Genomic DNA, 20,142 nt, shown 5'->3' with positions numbered 1-20,142 from the left:
TCTAAATGTGGCTGATTATCGCTATTTGTAATACGGCCTTAAGAGAGGGGATCTTGGACATGACATGCCTTGGACACTGACTGACTGAGCGGGCCTGACCCATCACCTCACATTACAATCAGAAAATAGAAAAAATTGTTTTAGTATCGGACTCTATAATCAGTAAAACAAATCTAGGGGGTACATTCTTTTAAATAAATATTAGCAGTACATGCTTATAGCATTACTTGAGAGGCATGATCCCAAAATGCTAAATTATCCCACAAGGTATGTTAATCTGTTAGGGCCCTTTTACCATGGCCAGTTATAGGTAATGAGGGTTCTGAGGAACGCTCATTCACCCGATAATCAGCCAGCGTAAGGATATGTTCACACATAGCGTTTAAAGGGAATCTGTCAGCACCTGGGCTGGTGCCGAGGTGCTGACAGTGCAGTGAAGATGCATGTCCGTTAATGTATGTGTTAACTTTCTTGTAGCATTCGGTCTAGTAGTTTTTTTTTTTTTTTAATTCTTGTTTGTAACTTGTAGTGGTGAGGAGTTCATGGCGCACTTAGGCACGCCTCACCACCGCTTCCTCCTCCCTCTTTGCTGCCCGGCCTCCTGCTTCCTGATGACGTTGCTGGCAAGGGCTGTGAACCGATTTGCTAGTATTCGCAAGCGCCCTGTATATTTCGCGCATGCCCAAAGTTGCGCCGCTCATCTGTGCATGTGCGAGATGTACAGGGGGCTTGCCTTGGCAAGTCGGCGCGCAGCCCTTGCCAGCAACGTCTTCGGAAAGCAGGAGGCCAGGCAGCAAAGAGGGAGGAGAAAGCGGTGGTGAGGCGTGCCTAAGTGCGTCACGAACTCCTCACCACTACAAGTTACAGACAAGAATTAAACAAAAAAAAAAAAAAAACTACTGGATCGAATGCTACAAGAAAGGTAACACATACATTGATGGACATGCACATTCACTGCACTGTCAGCACCAGCCCAGGTGCTGACAGATTCACTTTAATTGGTCATATTTTGCACCTCTGTGATGCAGCTCTACTAATTCTAATGGAGTTGCGTCACAAAGGAGAGGGGAGATCGTCCCACCAGGGGCCGGCGGGACGGGCAGGTGCTCCCGAAAAGTGCATTGGGGTGGGCCTGTGCTCCCAAACAGAACAGTGTCGCGTGCAGGAACCAGGCTGCGAATCAAAAAAGGACCAAGCCACTGGCATCCCTGCGCTGATCCATTAAGGTATAATAGCCAAAGCAATGTACCTTGTGGTACATTGGCTTTAATTTGATATCCGCTGCGAACATCAGTCATTATTCTATGAATTGTGTGAACTAATGGCTGTTTCCATAGACTGCAATGGAAATCATTGAAGACTGAAAACAACGGCCATTATTTTGAGTACCAAATAACGACAGTTATTTTAACAAAAAAGACAGTGTGGGAACATGGCCTAGTGTATATCTATAATCCATAGTAAAATAGATATAGACCTGTAATAAACAGAATATGTCGGTAGTGTACAGTGAAATTAACACATTCCACAAAAACAGATGTGCAATACTTTTCCTGTAACAGATAGACCAGAAATGAACGGGATATATCTGTAGTGTATAGTGGAATGAACACATCTTTCATAGAAACTGTTGTCTAATACTTTTTCTGTGCCTGATAGACCTGGAATGAAAATTGAGCACAGGAAAAGTATTACACAACTGTTTTTATGGAATATATGTTTATTCTACTATACACTACAGATATCTCAAGTTCATTCCAGGTCTATCAAGCACAGGAAACGTATTACACATCAGTTTCTATGGACTATACCCTCATTCCACTATATATTACAGATATATCCTGTTTATTCCAGGTCCATCTGGCACAGGTAAAGTATTAGGCTCTGTGCACATGGAGCAAAAGTGACGGAATGCCGACAGTCTCCCTGTCATAATGACAGTCTATGGGAGGCTCGCACGCCTCCTCTCTCCGCGCTGAAGAATGAAGCGTGGAGAGAGGAGATGTGCAAACCTCCCATAAACTGTTATTATGACAGGGAGGCTAGCGGCATTTTGTGGCGGAGAGTTCCGACACTTTTGTTATTCCTATGTAACATCTGGATGTCTTTTCTGCTGTGTATAAAAAGCTGAGATTAGCCCCCACGTTAAGAGTCTGCATTTATTCTAGTTTTGCACTATAAGTCAATACATCCATAAGGACAGGTTTTAATAATTCTGAAAAAAAAAGTCCTTCTAGAAAGGTAATTTGGGTATATGCTATCTTAACTGTAAAAAGTCCACTTGCCAGCAACAAAATTATTCAGTCCATACATGGGGCTCTCCAGCTGTTGCAAAACTACAAATCCCATCATGCCCTGGCATGGGTTCGGTCACATCTCTGTGCATTTGTGGGTCAAACATGAATATAACCTATTGAGATGCCTAGTTTCCTTAAAGGGGCAGTGTGAGTCTTTTGTGTGAGATGAATAAGGCTGGGTTCAGACTACATTTTTGCAATCCATTTTTTGCAAAGAAAACTGATACATTTGTGAGCATCCGTTTGTCCATTGTCTTCCATCATTTAAAAAAACGGATCCGTTATTTTTAACCTAGACAAAAACCTAGTCAGCCTCATTTTTGTTTCAGTTAAAGAAAAACTGATGAATTTTGATCCTTTTTTTTTTATAATGGAAGTCAATAAAAAAAAAAGATCAAAATGGATGCAAAAAAATAAAAATAAAAAGATTGCAAAAACTCCAAGCCACCCTCCTTTCTACTCCTGTTTTCTCCCTCTGTAAGCCTACAAACTGGGCATGCTGATGCATAGAGCCCAACATTACAATGGAGAGGACTACTCAGCCCAACATTACAATGGAGAGGACTACTCAGCCCAACATTACAATGGAGAGGACTACTCAGCCCAACATTACAATGGAGAGGACTACTCAGCCCAACATTACAATGGAGAGGACTACTCAGCCCAACATTACAATGGAGAGGACTACTCAGCCCAACATTACAATGGAGAGGACTACTCAGCCCAACATTATAATGGAGAGGACTACTCAGCCCAACATTATAATGGAGAGGACTACTCAGCCCAACATTACAATGGAGAGGACTACTCAGCCCAACATTACAATGGAGAGGACTACTTGGACTACTTCATTTGTGGCTTATAGCAAAGGAAAGCGAGAACATAGAAAGATAAAACTTGGCGATATAGAATCAGCGTTGTATACTCTACTGATGTATAATCTACTGATAAGTGACAATATGGGGGGGGGTTCTTATGGGCTTCTGCCTAACTAGGTGACCATCCAAATGTAAGGACACCTGTGTCTGCATTACCTACTACAACTCCCAGCTGACAGGACTGGTGGGTCTCCAGCAGCTGGGCAGCCGGGTTGGGGACACTATTTCTGCATCTCTAGGTCACCCTATGCTGGTACTCAGAGGTTTCCACGTAGTTTACTATCACTCCTGTTGAGAAAGGAGGCAGCTGAGGTTGGAGCTGCCCATTATCAGCCCCATCACTGCTACCACAACACTTAGCACCAACAGCTTGAGAAATGAAGACTTGTCTTCTAACAGCAATGACGGGAAAGAAGCAGAGATGGAAGAAGACTTATTACTGACAGAGAAGTGAGCTGGCAGTGTAAAGTAGGGAGAAGAGCAGGAGGACCGGCACAACAAGGGACAGGGAGCGGCAGCAGTCACTCAGTAGTGAGGAGAGAAGAGAGCAGACAGGAAGCGGAGGCCGTAGTGCTTGAAGTAGCTGCGCCTCACTTTCTCACGCATCTCCCGTTCAGTGTCCAGTTCTCGCTGCAGACCCTGCGCTCTGTCTTCAGCATCGTCGGCCTGCTGCTGCAAAGCCTGGATCTTCCTCTTCACGGCTTCCAGGGAGTTGAGTCCAGCCATTCTCTTTTACAGCAGGATTGGATCACTAGAGACTTGCCGTCTGTTGAGCCGCTGGACGTTTGTTGGATGCTGTAGCGTCTATGGGTTGTAGATTAACACGTACAGGTCATTGAGCACTGGACGCTGCGGCCTGAATGGCTGTGGACTACTGTGAGAGCTGCCTGCTGAATAAGTGTAGTCTATGAGTAGTCTAGAATTCCTGGGTGAGGTCATGGCACGTGTGGGCGTGGTTACCTGTGGGCGGGGGTCGCTAGCGTGACGTTAGCAGCCGCAGGGCGGTGCCCACCTTAAAAATCTGCAGGACTTTCGACTTATTTGGGAAAGAAAACGTGAATTTTTTTTTCCGCCTTCCCGCCTCTAGATGAGTGAGTAAGGCCGCTCCCGAGGCTGGATGACTTCCTGCTGCCAGTCATGGCTGACCGGGGCTAGGCTTTTGTTCTGAACGCTGCCTGGATTGGTATGGACGAGGATGGAGCGGCGCTCTCCCATTGGAGGCCAATGATAGTGACCCATTCAGGCCACATAGACACCTTTATCCTTGTAGAAGGAGATGACGCGTCTGACCTCTATAGTAAGCGCGCTCCGGCTCTCATAGGTGTGATAACCCGAACAATGGGCGCTCCTAGGGCGTGTTCACACATGGCTAATTGGAGCGTCTGTCCTGCTCACCTGAATGCGGCATGCCAAAAGATTGGAAGGCTTTTCAGCACTAGTCCAGTTAATGCTAGCCTAGAAGTGAAGACAGACGAGTACTGTACAAACAGGAGCCACACACCTTATGCAGATGGAGACTTGTCAGCTTCAAAAGAGCCTTGTGTCAGTGTATCTTAAAATGGTATCTCTAGGCCTTTGGGGGGAGAGTTGCCTCATGAGTATATACAAAAACATGTTAGTGTGATACCGAGGTGTATATGCACAAACAGGCACTGGCCAAGGTTCAGCAAGCGGTCAAAATTGGACCCAGTTTTAGGAATCACAATTCTTGCTGAGAAATCAGAGCTATGACTGGTTGCTTTTCTTTAAAAAAAATTGTCACTGAGGGTTTTTTTTTATTTTGGCAGAAATCAATAGTCCAGGCCATTTTATGAAACTTTGTAATTGGGTTTATTAGGCAAATATGTCATTATTAGAGATGAGTGAACCGGGTTCGAGTCCATCTGAACCCGAATGTTCGGTATTTGATTAGTGGGGGCTGCTGAACTTGGATAAAGCTCTAAGGTTGTCTGGAAAACATGGATACAGCCAATGACTATATCCATGTTTTCCACATAGCCTTAGGGCTTTATCCAAGTTCAGCAGCCACCGCTAATCAAATGCCGAAAGTTCGGATTGACTCGAGCATGCTCCAGGTTCGCTCATCTCTAGTCATTATCTGCATTCAAAGACTTTCCCCAGGTCTCCCCCCCTCTCTCATTCACTGCTCATTATCAGTAAATTTTGACTCTCTAATGGTGCGTTTACATGTAACGATTATCGTGCGAATTTGCGCGATAACGATCGAATTTGAACGATAATCGTACGTGTAAATGACGAACGAGAAATCATTCATTTTGATCTTTCAACATGTTATCAAATCGTCGTTCGCAAAAAATTCGCAGATCGTTCCGTGTGAACAGTCGTTCGCCGATTTAACCAATGTGTGAGATAGGCTTAAGGATCGCGAAACGAATTTTCCGTACGACATATCGTACCGTATAAACGCTGATCGTTATGAAAAAAAATTGTTACTCTGACATCGTTAATCGTACGATTGGGCCAATTATCGTTTCGTGTAAACGCAACTTTAGAGCCCTGTGTAACCTATGGAGGGGGGAGATTAGTCGGCAGCAGAGAACAAAGGATTACACAGCGGACCTCTGTGAAACTGGTAATCAGAGGTCTGTGCTGACTTCAGAGGAGATAGCCCGGTGATGTAGTTTGTTGTCCTGTATTGGTGCCTCATCCTCAACCCCTCCCCTCTCCATAAGACGGTGAAAGCTTTAAACTGCTTTTTCATGATAATGCATTTTTCGGCTAATAAACCTAATTACAACGTTTCTTAAAATCACCTGTACTAAATGACAGTTACACCTTAAGGGTGCGTGCACACTCCGAAATTGCGGCCTATAACCCGCGGCGTATTCCGCCACTCGTCCCCGCACGCGGCGGCGCGCATTTCCGCCCGTGCCATAGACACTATTCTGTGCACGGGCGGATTCCGCGTTCCGTCAAAAGAATTGACATGTCGTGTGGGGACAAGCAACAGAATATGCCGCGGGTTAAACGCGGCAAATTCGTAGTGTGTACGCACCCTTAGTCTCCAGTTTTTGCCATTGGCTCCATTGACTTCTATGGTCAGACTGTAACAGTTGATTACATTTGGGTCCTTTTTTAAACCTAATTTGTGTTTGGATGCATGTCTAAAAGTGCAGCACATCACGGTATGAACACATTTACATTCGGGTAATGTTTTGAATGTAGTCATTATTTGACTACATTTAGGCCATTAAAGTCAGTAGAAACCTTGCCTGTCCATGCTCGCATATATCAGCATCATCCTACATTGGCATTTTTCTGATGTATATGAGCCATATAAGGCACAATTGTGATGTGAACCCCACCTTCACACTTCTGTGGCCGTTTTTGTGGTCGGGAAGCCTTTTAGGAGGGTTGGTCAGGGGGGTCAGGAGCTAATAGTATAATTTCTGGACCTATTTTACTTCACAAACACTCTTCAGCAAAAATACTAGAGGGTGTCCATGCCCAGTCGACCCATTTTAATCAGGAAATCTGTCCAAATTTATTGATAAGAAATGCATATGAAGTTGGTACAGCCTTTTTTTTATGGTGACAGTGTCAATTTAAAAGTGTATCGGTCATTTGGGAAAAAAGTTTTGATCACTGTGGTTCTATGTTCACTCTCCAAGTGATCTCTAGATATCTGAGAGAAAAGTACACTGTAGTGTGCTTCACTTTCCAGTTTGCCAGGATCAGCCTTAGGGTATGTGCACACTACTTGAAGCAGATTTTGCCACATTTCATCCGCTTGAAGTTGCACCCGTTCCATAGACTCAGTGATATTCACCGTCCGCCCCAAAAGAGTTGACATGTCAATTCTTTGGTCGGACAGCAGAATTTTTCAGTGAATATCATTGAGTCTATGGGACTAGCAGCTCAGGTCTGCCCTGCCTTTTGTGTTGGTACCCACGCCACTCAATATATTCAAGATGTACACAATGCTGATAACTCCTAGTGGTGACTAATCTGCATTAATTGTGTAACCGGATGAATCAGTATACACATATATGCTCTGAGTGCAAACCATTAATGTGTTGCCTCAATGTATCACCACAATACAATGCAATACATCACCACAATGCAGCGTAATCATGTCACATCTACTTTGAAGCTGTTAAACAGCTCCAAAGTAGTCGGGTCTTACAGGTGTGGTACCTGTAAGATGTTTAAAACCTGCAATGTGGAGGAGGTTTTCATGAACCGTGAATATGCCAACTGTATAACGACTAATGTTCTCTATGTTGTCACGTGCCCTTGTCACCTGTCATACGTAGGAAAAACAGAGATTTCACTCTCAATAGATACTTGTTACTTAAGTCTGCGGACAGTGTCTTCTTTGGGTTTAAAAAAGGCTTTGTCCTTTTTTGTGTTTATCTAAAATCAGCACTGCAGCCTTAGGGCCGTATTACATGGGCCAATTAGCAGGGAGCACCGATCTGCTAGATCCATGCTTATACAAGATAGACTGTAGATAGCTGATATAGCCTCGGCGCAGGACTTGCAAGACGTACTCTCCAGTAGAATTCATAAAATTGGTTTAATGAGCAACGCGTTTCGGCGACGTACTGTCGCCGAAACGCGTTGCTCATTAAACCAATTTTATGAATTATACTGGAGAGTACGTCTTGCAAGTCCTGCGCCGAGGCTATATCAGCTATCTACAGTCTATCTTGTATACACATTTGGCAAGTATCGGCATCTAGACTGGGGCCGACCACTACCACTGTTTGCCTGGCTGCGGACTTCTGTGTTATATTGGGCTTTGCTAGTGTTTTGCCTATCGTACGCACAACACGAGAAGGTTAGTCTACAACTTGCTTTTTATATTGGAAATTCCACTCCATTGAGCTACTACACTATATGAGCGCCCCTCTCTGTTCATGTTTGTCCGTTCTTCTAGATCCATGCTTGCTTCCACAGCCTATTACAGTACTCAATTATTGCACAGTAAGGGCTGCGTGGGCATGTCAGTGCTGCCCTTGCTATATATAGAAAATAATAAACATTATACTTACCAGTCCAGGCTCCCTGGTGTCTTGCCGCCTTTTCTTGCTGACCGCAGCTGTCACTGAGGCTTCTGAAGCAGTTTCTGGAGTGACTCATCACTCCAGCATACCGCAGCAGATCCACTGCAGTACTCATTTCTTTTAGCCCTGCATTCTCCCAGTGGATTTTAATTCCGTTTTGGGAATGTAGTGGCAAGTTTCTTTAACTAAGCCTACTTTTGTCTTTCCGTGGTAGAGTAAGACCAAAAATCTAGCTCTGGTAGGCCTAGGGCTGGGTGATTAATCAAATGAATTCAACCAGAATTTGAGTATTTAAAAAAAAAAAAAAATCGTAAATTTGGTTTTCACAAAAAAATCACTGCGGGCGGATAGCGCAGCGAGGTGCAGGGTGGCACGGCGAGGTGCAGAACGGGCACAGAGGTGCAAAGCAGTGTGGTGAGGTGCAGAATGGACGGCGGGGGGAGAGGTGCAGGACTCTAGCAGTCTCCAGCTGCTGAAGCCGCCACTGGCTCGTTCCTTACACATAGAGGAACGAGCTACCCGGTCTCTGAAGGAGGCTGCAGGGACAGCTGAATTCCTGTAACTGGGGCAGAGGTGACAGCGTTGTTGCAGTTACTGGAGCTGTACAGCAGGATTGGGGGTCTGCACTGTGCCCCCCGATCCCGCTGTACAGCTCCAGTAACTGCAGCAATGCTGTAACCGTATTCTCCACTGTGTCAGTTTTCTGGAGGCAGTGCACTGCTGTGGGAGGAAAGCTGTCTAGCTGGCTGCTATAATGAGGGACAACAAGGGTAAAGTTTTATTATACAGGACAGAGGCAGTAAATACAATATTTTTAACACTGCTATTTTATTTAAAAACAGCTATAAGATAGCCAACCCCTTTAAGGGCACATTCCCACATGCATGCAACACATGTGCTTGAAAGCTATCCATTGCTATTCTCTAGCAGTTAGACAATGTTGCTGGGACTAGGATGCATTTGCATGCATGTGGGATTGTGGCCTAAAGTGGTTATTCAATCTTTAAAAAGATAATAACATATCCTCAGGATAGGCCACAAATATCAGTATAGTGGGGTTTAGCATGTTAGCTCACTTGCTGATGAGATGTTTGAAGGGCTTGCAGCCTTTTTAAACAGCTGATCAGTGTGAGCGCCCCCCAGTCTGCCCCTCATCTATACCTGTACTACCACACCCCTTATCTGTACCTGTACTACTACAACACTTATCTATACCTGTAGTACTACTACACCCCTCATCTGTACCTGTACTACTACACAGTGTCGGACTGGAGTGCTTGGGCCCACCAGGGGAAATCATTCTTGGGGCCCACCCTTCAGCCACTATACTTATCTATGGTAACATTAATAAGGGTCCATTAACACTGTGTGATATGGGGCAGTGTAGGGCTGCAAACGATTGCTAATCAGCAGGGCAGGAATACACCGAGATGTGCGGCCAACAACAATGATTTATACAGCTGCACAAAAGATCAAATTAGCCGACTAGCGGCCATTTGCGTGTCAGCTGAACTCTGGCACTGTTACATGGGGCTTCCTAGGAGCTTTTGTTACCTATAATTGCCCTGTGCAATTGGCTATAAGACAGGTTTCTTTGCATGATAACACTTTATACAGATACAAAAGTCATACAGCTACCAATAACACCAGTATATAAAGAGCAAATATCCCCGCACATAGTACCGCCATACTGTTACTGACCAGATCCTGTATACCAAGACTGATATTACCAATAATACCAGTATATAGGAGGGAAATAGTATCACCATACATATTACCGCTATACTGGTGCTGACCTAATCCTGTATACTATGACCAATATTACCAGTATACAAGGGGGAAATATTACCGCCGCTACTACTGACTAGTACCACCACATACTGACTTACACCGTCACCGCTGCTACTGAATAAAATACTCTGTACACAGACCACTATCATCTCATACAGTCATATAGAGGCAGACCCAGCTCTACACAGGTTGTATACACCATATACATTACACTGCAGTTACATCAGGTGACTCACAGGAGACGTCTTCTCTGATCGGAGTTCTTCGCTTTTCATTTTCTTCTCCATCTTCCCTGGGCCATTAGAACTTCTCCGAGCCACGAATCCACAGAATCTGCCAGACAGACATATTAGTCTCCTCACTCTGGCACCATCCTCATCTCTCTACACACTGCACATCTGTACTGTCCCCTTTACTGGTCCCTTGTTCAGTCTTCCATACAGATGGCCCCATGTGCATCTACTATAGTAGAAATCCCCCTATGCGCAGTCCCCCTATAGTAGATGACAACCTCTGTGCATCCCCTATACAAGGGGTAGGGAACCTTGGCCCTCCAGCTGTTGCAAAACTACAACTCCCATCATGCCTGGACAGCCACAGCTAAAGCTGTAGTTTTGCATTAGCTGGAGAGCCAAGGTTCCCTATCACTGCCCAATAGTATATGACCCCCTCTGTGCATGCCCTATTATATACATCCCCCCTGTGTTGTCTCACCTATAAATGGCTCCACTATGTTGTCCCCCTTATAAATGGCTCCCCTGTGTTATCCATCCCGCATATACTGTAGATAGCCCCCTTTTGTTGTCCATCCTCCTATACAGCCCCCTTTTGTTGTCCATCCCCCTATACAGCCCCCTTATGTTGTCCATCCCCCTATACAGCCCCCTTATGTTGTCCATCCCCCTATATAGCCCCCTTCTGTTGTCCATCCCCCTATACAGCCCCCTTATGTTGTCCATCCCCCTATACAGCCCCCTTATGTTGTCCATCCCCCTATATAGCCCCCTTTTGTTGTCCATCCCCCTATACAGCCCCCTTTTGTTGTTCACCCCCCCCTATATAGCCCCCTTCTGTTGTTCACCCCCCTATATATCCCCTTCTGTTATTCACACCCCTATTTAGCCCCCTTCTGTTGTCCATCCCCCTATATAGCCCCCTTCTGTTATTCACCCCCCTATATAGCCCCTTCTGTTGTTTACCTCCCTATATAGCCCCCTTCTGTTGTCCATCCCCCTATATAGCCCCCTTCTGTTGTCCATCCCCCTATATAAATATATAGCCCCCTTCTGTTGTCCATCCCCCTATATAGCCCCCTTCTGTTGTTCACCCCCCATTTAGCCCCCTTCTGTTGCCCCCCCCATTTAGCCCCCTTCTGTTGCCCCCCCCATTTAGCCCCCTTCTGTTGTTCACCCCCCTATATAGCCCCCTTCTGTTGTTCACCCCCTATATAGCCCCCTTCTGTTGTTCACCCCCTATATAGCCCCCTTCTGTTGTTCACCCCCCTAAATAGCCCCCTTCTGTTTTTAATCCCTCTATATAGCCCCCCTTCTGTTGTTAATCCCCCATATAGCCCCCTTCTGTTGTTAATCCCCCATATAGCCCCCTTCTGTTGTTAATCCCTCTATATAGCCCCCCTTCTGTTGTTAATCCCCCATATAGCCCCCTTCTGTTGTTAATCCCTCTATATAGCCCCCTTGTGTTGTTAATCCCCCATATAGCCCCCTTCTGTTGTTCACCTCCTATATAGCCCCCTTCTGTTTTTCACCCCCCTATATAGCCCCCGTCTGTTGTCCATCCCCCTATACAGCCCCCTTTCGTTGTCCATCCCCCATATAGCCCCCTCCTGTTGTCCACCCCCTATATAGCCCCCTCCTGTTGTCCATCCCCCATATAGCCCCCTCCTGTTGTCCATCCCCCATATAGCCCCCCTTCTGTTGTTCACCCCAATATAGCTCCCCCTTCTGTTGTCCATCCCCCATATAGCCCCCTCCTGTTGTCCCCCTAAAAATAAACAAAAACAACTCACCTTACAACACGCTCCCCCGTCGGTCGCGGGTGTCTTCTTCTCTCTTCACGACAGATCAGCCGCATCCTGTTGAAGTCGCGAGCAGCACGTCGCCTCTGAGCTCTGTGTGCGCCGCGGCGGCTGAGACTTACGGTACACGCTCCCAGACGGAAGTCCCAGCCGCCGCAGCGCACACTGAACTCAGAAGCGACGTGCTGCCCGGGACTTCCCCAGGATGCTGCGGATCTGTCGGGGGCGGGAGCGGAGGTGACACTGACACTCTTGTGATCACAAGCAAACGCTGCTTGCGGTCACAAGAGTGATTGACAGGGCGGGAAGCCTATGGCTTCTCGCGCTGTCAATCAGCACACTACATTTAACTGGAAGCGATTGTTGCGATCGCTTCCAGTTAAAAAGATAGGTGCCGCACCCGAGTGGGCCCCCCGGGAGCACGGGGCCCCGGCTGGGCTTGCTGGCTGGAGACCACATGGCTGCAGTCTCCAGCCCTGTGTCCCCTGACAGGGGGGCGGGGCCCACTCCAGCTCGGGGCCCACCGGGGGTTTCCCCGGCTCCCCGGTGGCCCAGTCCGAGCCTGCTACTACAACACTCATCTATATCTGTACTATTACAACCCTCCACTACTACACCCTACCTAGATGGAAGTACAAAGATCTATACTATATGGGGGCACAGAGTGGCACATATTTGGCAAACCTACTTATATGGGGGGCACAGATTGGGCTTGTCTACTACATGGGGGAGTACTGTTACACTGGGAAGCAATACAGTTTTTGTCTCAAATGTCATCTGACTCTGCAAGATTTAAATCGAGAATCATCCAGAATTTTTTAAAAATTGAGATTTTATATTTTTGGCCCAGCCCTAGTTAGGCCTCATGGCTCTGACTTTGATTGGAGAACAATTTATCTAAATAAGTTAAAGTCCATCCCCTTAAGGAAAGAAAAAAACATTATACATTTGTGGCTGTCACATTAGGTGATTTACTCTGATCCCCTTCATAGTCTATGTAGTTATGAAAGATACCTATTATCGGATACCTATTTCATCTACATTAAAGATATCTGATTTGCATTGGGGTAGAAGGGAAATCTGTCACTTTCAGTTCAGTGTACACCATTTGGAATATCCCCAGCTCTGAAGATATTCGGATCCCGCCTCCGTCACTGACTGGCTAGCGGACTTAAAACGTCGCGTCAGAGTCCAGTAAGAGGCTGGGCAGCGGGGACTGGAGCGCCGTGATACCCGCCGCTGGAACCGGGGAGATGAGTGGATGTTGTTGCCCTTAGCCACCTCCTCCCCGGCCAGATTGGAAAAAAGCGCCCCCGCCGGAGTACCCCTTTAATTCCACAGGTGTTGAGGGAAGTCAGCAGATGTCCCAGCCAGAGTGATTCCTATTGCCCTGTTCTGGTGTAAAAAAAAAAAAAAAAGCTTCCAGTAAGTAGAGATCTTGCAAGCAAGGGTCCAGCTCTCTATTCAGACGTCCATTCCGTGAGTATACATGCCAGCGGCTACGGGGGGGAGGGGGCAAAAATTTTGGGGGTGAACTGCTTCTTTAACACCAGCCTGATTAATGTAGAGGGGAGACGTTGCTGAATAGAGGTCTGTCAGAGATGTTAAAGGGGTTATTAAGCACTACAAAAACATGGCCACTTTTTCCCCCTACTGTTGTCTCCAGCTCAGGTGCGGTTTGCAATTAAGCTCTATTTACTTCAATGGAACTGAGTTTCAAAACCCCACCCATTCTGGAGACAACAGTAGGGGGAAAGTGGCCATGTTTTTGTAGCGCTGGATAACCCCTTTAATAATTTTGGGAAATTACCTCTTCCATCTGCTTAAAAATGTAAAATATACACTAGCATTTTTTTGGTTTGGAAACAACAGTGCTAGCCCATAATCTTCTGACCTTATGTTATATATGCAATACACCGTTTACACTGTAAACGGTGAAATACAGGAGCAAAAATGACCCTGGTAGGTAATAAAAGGTAAAATAACATTCTTTGATAAGGACCAGTTCAATAGTTTTCTGGTGAGTCACATTGGTCAGTGGGTCACCTGTCAGTGCTGGGGCTTGTTTCCTATACCAGTTGGTAAAGTAGCAGTTGGTTTGGAGACCCAGTAGGCCTAGATCCTACTTCTCTTTAGTAATAATGTTTTAAAGGGGTTATCCAGTTCTACAAAACCATAGCCACTTTTCCCCTACTGTTGTCTCCAGATTGGGTGGGGTTTGAAACTCAGTTTGTAGTAAATGGAGCTTAATTGCAAACCGCACCTGAACTGGAGACAACAGTGGTGCAAAAGTGGACATGTTTTTGTAGCGCTGGATAACCCCTTAATGTCGTGGCTTCATGAGATCAATAGGCTTTCTGCCTTACTATTTAACAACCTCCCAAGATGGACAGATGTTTACATGGTTGCACCATGCCTTCTGCAAAATTTTATCCTGGCAAAGAGTTTTTTTGCAGTTTTTTTTTTTTCAACTGTCTGGCACCATTATATTTTGTGGGCACCTATGGCACTATCACACTGGGGGTGGGGGGTGAGGGGTGAGGATGTTTGGATATTGCGTATATTTGAGGGAGTTTAGTGTAGTAATATTTTTTTTGTTGGGCACTATGTTGAGCAGCACTCATTTTTAGAGAACACTTATAAGGCATTTTCATTTTTTGAGAGGCGCTATTTTCTGTGAATTTTGTCTTAGGGCCCTATTACACCAACAGATTTCTGACCAATTTATCTGACAGATTTTTTTAAGCCTAAACCAGGAATTGATTTGAAAAGAGGAGATATCCCAGTCTTTCCGTGTATAGTCTGTTCCTGGCTTTGGCTTTAAAAAGCCAGTGCCAGACTGCAGGTGGGTGGTGGCTTTGGTGAGTGATGTTATTGTGGTGGTCTGGAAGAGATGGAGAAGAAAGGGAAGGAGAAAGCTTATTATAGTAAATGCATGTATAGCATATGTTACTAATTCTGCCACATCTTTATTAATAACTTTATGCTGTGTAGTTTCTTTGGCAATCGTCTTGATCTTTCCAGCCGCAGTGTTCGCGCGCGCCCGCATCAGAACTTCCAAAGCACACAATGAGCGAGTGGCTAGAGCCGCTCGCTTCATTGTGTGAACTGACAGGTCTTTCTGCGGCTGCAACTTACGGAATTGCGGCCGCAGAAAACTGACATGTCAGTTCTTTGCGGCGCCGCATGGGATCCCGGCCGGAGCGTATACTATGTGTATACGCTCCGGCCGTGATCCCATAGAATAGGCAGTGTTCCACACCTTACAAAGTACGGCCCTTTTATGCTGTGTGAACATAGCCGGAAGATGTATGAATAAGGCTACACCAAAAGGGCTGGTTCAGACTACGGAATTCTTGCAGATAAATTCCGCCGAATTCCGTTGCCTCTACGCGCTCACTGCCACGCGCCTCCGTGCCATAGACACCATTCTATGCACGGGCGGTTTCCGCATTCCGCCGAAAGAATTGACATGTCAATTCTTTCGGCGGATAGCGGAATCAGCCAGCCCATAGAAAGGTGTCTATGAAGCCAGCGGAAATGCACGCTGCCGTGAGCGCGTTCTAGCAATAGAATTTATCCGCGAGAATTCCGTAGTCTGAACCCGCCCAAACACTGATACTGACTGATTTTAACTCATTTTTTTTTTATTGTGGAGGTAAACAGTATATCAACTGTATGTGTACTGCTTTTTAGTATTGGTTTAATAATCATAATTTACCCTTATTATAGCTCAAATATTTAAAATAGTATTTTATTTTAAAATCCTTTTTCACTTAATACACAGTTAAAAATTTGGTGAAAAATATGTGACATGTTTATGAAAATTATGTTAATCTCAGCTCCAGTTTAGCATTATGTGCTACTGAGAAAGGTCCTAATAGTTCCAAGACTGTCTGGCTTCTTATTGTGGACTGGAAGACGAAACCCGCTTGTTTGCATAACTGGCATTCTTTACATTCTCCAGCTTCTACGAGGATGTAGCAGTTCACAGACACCCTGCTGTGCATACTGCTGCTGATATTTAAGCCGGGAAGCCATATGTTAACAATCAGTAACAAAGGACCTGCCTCCGGCTGTACAGAGTGTTTGAGAAAACACGTAAAATAGTAGTACCGTATATATTACACTGCATCTGCTATACACCGTAGAGGACCACAAGTCATATCTGTGGGACATTTCATGATTTATTGCCAATATTTGCCTACTTTACAAAATATCAACATTTTATTTAGGGAAATTAAGTTTTTGTGAAAAATGCATGGTAAGGCTGGGCAACATGGCCAAAATATAAAATCTCCTCAGCAACCTTAGCACTGCCACTCATACCTGTCACCTCACACAATTCACACCACGGCAGCACTGCTCTCCCCTCCCGAACTCTCACCATCCTGCTGCCTGCTCTGTGAACCACCTCTCCCTGTGTTAGGCCTTATTCCTCGGCCTGTCGTGGTTCAGTGTCCGGACCCGGTGCCTCCTCCCCCTGGTGCCCCCAGAATCTCATGGGTTTGGGCGGCCCGAAGGCGATCTCATGAATGGTCCCGAGCAGCCCAACAGGTGATGCTCTGACCTGCAGGAAATGTAGCATGCCGCTCCAGGCCATGTTCAAGCTGGAGGCTGCCGGTAACTGCACGCCAGTGCTCTACCTGGAGGTTAGAGCGCACATATTTTCTTTTCTTAAAAAATCTAATTTATGATTTTCAAAGAAATTCAAATCGATTCTAAAATTCATGGTGTATTGAGAGCGATGCCAGATTTTATCAATAATACATCCTTTATAAAATGCAAACCAAGTAAAGAAAAGGGAGCAGTTTAAAACATTTTCTAATGAGCGAGCTGTCATTTTCCTGCAGTATAGAAAATGTTATTCACCATTGACTGTGTTGTCCAATCCAGGAAGGAGCAACAAGTTTGCCCTGATAAAATATGTTAAAATGAGCTGTCTGATTATTCTGACTTCTCAGTGATTCCTGGCCATGCGACTAGGAATCACTGTGTCGCACTGACTGTTCATGCCGTAACCCCACATTCTCAGAAAGTCCAGGTTGCTTGACCAGAAATTGCTTTGTAGTCCCAGCTCAATTTTTCATGTTTAAACATCTTGTTAGAAAGGAAAACGGATTTGTTTTCCTGCTAGATTTCAACCATGGACCCAGTAAAAAAAATATATATATTTATAATTAGTTAAATATTATATAACAATTTAAGAAGTGATGTTCTGTGGTTTTGATGCTTGGCAGTTGGCTTTGAATCTGCAGCATTTGCATGGAACTTTAAAGCAACTCTGTACCCACAATCTGACCCCCCCCCCCCCCCAAACCACTTGTACCTTCGGATAGCTGCTTTTAATCCAAGATCTGTCCTGGGGTCCATTCGGAAATACATAGTGCTTGAAAAAAACGCACCTTTAACAGTGACTTCCCTTTAAGAGAAACTTAAATCCTTGATACCCTCCCTTTAAAAGCGACTTTGGTACAGTCCCTTTAGGAGTTACTTTGGTGCCAACTCTTTAAGACTGGCTTATGTACTGTCCCTTTAAGAGCAGCTTATGTAATGTCCCTTTAAAAGCGACTTAGGCACCCCCCTTTGAAGAGCAACTTTAGTGCCATCTTTTTGAGAGTGACTATGTTACTGGCCCTTTAGGAACGACTTTGGTACTGTCTAAGAGTGACTTTTATACTGCCCCTTTAAGAGCAAATTTGGGGGTGGGGGGTTACGCAGTCATGCAGCCCGGGACCGCAGCTATTAGCGGGCACGGTCCAGTTGCTGTGCCCACAAATTAAGTATTTAGATGCAGCAGATGCATCTTAATACTGGATGATCATCTTCCCCCCTCCCCCCCCCCCCCCCCCCCCCCCCGAGTGCTGATCCCGGCTCTGCACCCTATTGCTTTCGGCTGAAGCAGCCAAAAGCAATAGAGCACAGATCTTGTGTATCTATGCAGTATATCTATGAGAGATCAGTGTAGTAATACTAGAAGTCCCCCAGGAGGACTTCTAGTATGTGTTGTTTGGTATCGCCTTGTGCGTAATCACCTGAACTAATTATCATATTCCCGATCGCGAACGGTTAACGGCATAAGCGGCAAAAAATTTAAATTTTCGTCACATCAAATCTCGAAAAATTGTAATAAAAAGCGATCAAAAAGTCGCATATGCGCAATCAAGCTACCGATAGAAAGTACACATCATGGCGCAAAAAAATGACACCTCACACAGCCCTTTAGACCAAAGGATAAAAGCGTTAAAGCATGGTAATAGAGCAATTTTAAGGAACATATTTTTTTTATAAAGGTTTTAATTTTTGTAAAAGCCATCAAATAAAATAAGTTATACAAGTTACATATCGTTGTAATCCTAACAACTTGAGGAACATGTATAACAAGTCAGTTTTACTCTAGGACAAACAGCAGTGTAAAAACAAAAACCACCCAATTTTTTTTTTTTTTTTTTTTTTTAATTTCCGCCCCCCCCCCCCTTCCCCAATTTCACCACACACATAATTTTTTTTCTGGTTTCACAGCATATTTTAGGCAAAAATTACGTCTGCCATTGCAAAGTACAATTAGTGGCGCAAAAAATAAGGACTCATCTGGGTCTCTGGGTGGAAAAATGCACAAGCCGATGGCCTTATATACACAAGGAGGAAAAAAACAAAAGTGCAAAAAATTAAAACTGTCTGTGTCCCCTAAGGGTTAAGAGTAGAGATGAGCGAACCTCAAGCATGCTCGAGTCGATCCGAACCCGAACTTTCGGCATTTGATTAGCGGTGGCTGCTGAACTTGGATAAAGCCCTAAGGCTATGTGGAAAACATGGATATAGTCATTGGCTGTATCCATGTTTTCCAGACAACCTTAGAGCTTAATCCAAGTTCAGCAGCCCCAGCTAATCAAGTACCGAACCTTCTGGTTTGGATCGACCCGAACCCGGTTCGCTCATCTCTAGTTAAGAGTAAATTTGACCCCAGCCCTTTAAAAGCGACTGATACCATCCCTTTAAGAGCGATTTATATACCGTCCCTTTAAGACCAAGTTATGTCCTGCTCCTTTAAGAGCTAATTTGCCCTGGCCCTTCAAGAGCTATTTTGGTACCGTCCCTCTAAGAGCTACTTTGGTACCAACCCTTTAAGAGCAATTTTGGTACCATCCCTTTAAAGAGGATGTACCACCCGGTACATGCTCTTTAACCTGAACCCACGGATCGATCGGCGCCGGCACGGGGAAGCCGGTGTCGCGGTCCGTTTTTCGGACTTCCTCCCGGTTCCCGAGCACGGCGCCGTTCGATCCAGCGGTAACGGCCGGTGCTGAAGCACTGGAGGTCGGCCGGCCCGCCCCCAGTGGGAGGGTTTAGGTTAAAGAGGATGTATCGGGTGGTACATCCTCTTTAAGTGCTAATTTGTCTCTGATCCTTTAAGAGCGACTTTGATACTGGCCCTTTAAGAGTGACATTGGCCCTGTCCCTTTAAGAGCGAAGTTGGTACCATTACTTTAATAGCTAATTTGGCTCCAGCTCTTTAAGATCTAAAGTGGCTGTGGAGATTGTTTTGGAAGTTAAGACCCCTCGGGAAATGTGTGTGGGAAAAGTGCATTCTGCCAAGTAATTATTTTTTGCCTAAATGTCTAGATATATATCGGGGGTCAGCATATATTCTGTAGTGATAAGGGGTGCTCACTCTAGTAGATTTCTAGTACTTTGTGACATCAAGCAAGAAAGATATATATATACAAGGGCACTCACCATTTTTAACGCTTTATTTCTCTTCAAACAGGCTGGTGAATCAGTGCAAAAGGCACGGGAGATTTGGAAGATTATCGCTGTGTAAAATAGAGGCAACGATCAGCCAATGACAACAATCATCTGCTGATCATGTCAAATGGTTTGACACCAAAATCATTGCCACCGACTGTGCATTGCTACGTATGTGTAATAAACTTTTTTTTTTACACACTTTAACTACAAAAACCTTGTGAGATTGTCTTAAAAATAAATCTTTATTTTGTGTGACAAAACCGCATGTGATAATGTGGTAGCTGCCCTGCCGGTGACAGACAGGTCACAGGTTAGATGGAACAGCGTGACTCCACTGATGTAGTTGGCTGAGAAATAGCCTT

General features: G+C 45.2%; 1 protein-coding gene across 4 annotated transcripts in view; it reads right to left on the bottom strand.

Moving 5' to 3' along the window:
- The window catches only part of LOC138786014 (tropomyosin alpha-4 chain), an 89,266-nt gene that overhangs the window by 29,423 nt on the left and 39,701 nt on the right, over positions 1 to 20,142 (bottom strand). Inside the window, exon 1 of one of the 4 annotated variants that reach the window (XM_069962619.1) lies at positions 3,770 to 4,306. The exons of 2 other annotated variants lie outside the window; for them this stretch is intronic. In XM_069962619.1, coding sequence (XP_069818720.1) covers positions 3,770 to 3,901 — 132 coding nt within the window. In that variant the 5' untranslated portion in view covers positions 3,902 to 4,306. Of the gene's footprint in view, positions 1 to 3,769; positions 4,307 to 20,142 lie in introns of those variants that run through there. One more of the 4 variants, XM_069962618.1, reaches the window with a different exon arrangement.

Source organism: Dendropsophus ebraccatus, chromosome 3 (assembly GCF_027789765.1).
Source record: "Dendropsophus ebraccatus isolate aDenEbr1 chromosome 3, aDenEbr1.pat, whole genome shotgun sequence".
In the NCBI taxonomy this organism is placed as follows: Eukaryota; Metazoa; Chordata; class Amphibia; order Anura; family Hylidae; genus Dendropsophus; species Dendropsophus ebraccatus.
Note: the sequence above shows the minus strand (reverse complement) of the source record. Positions and strands in the feature narration are given on the sequence as shown.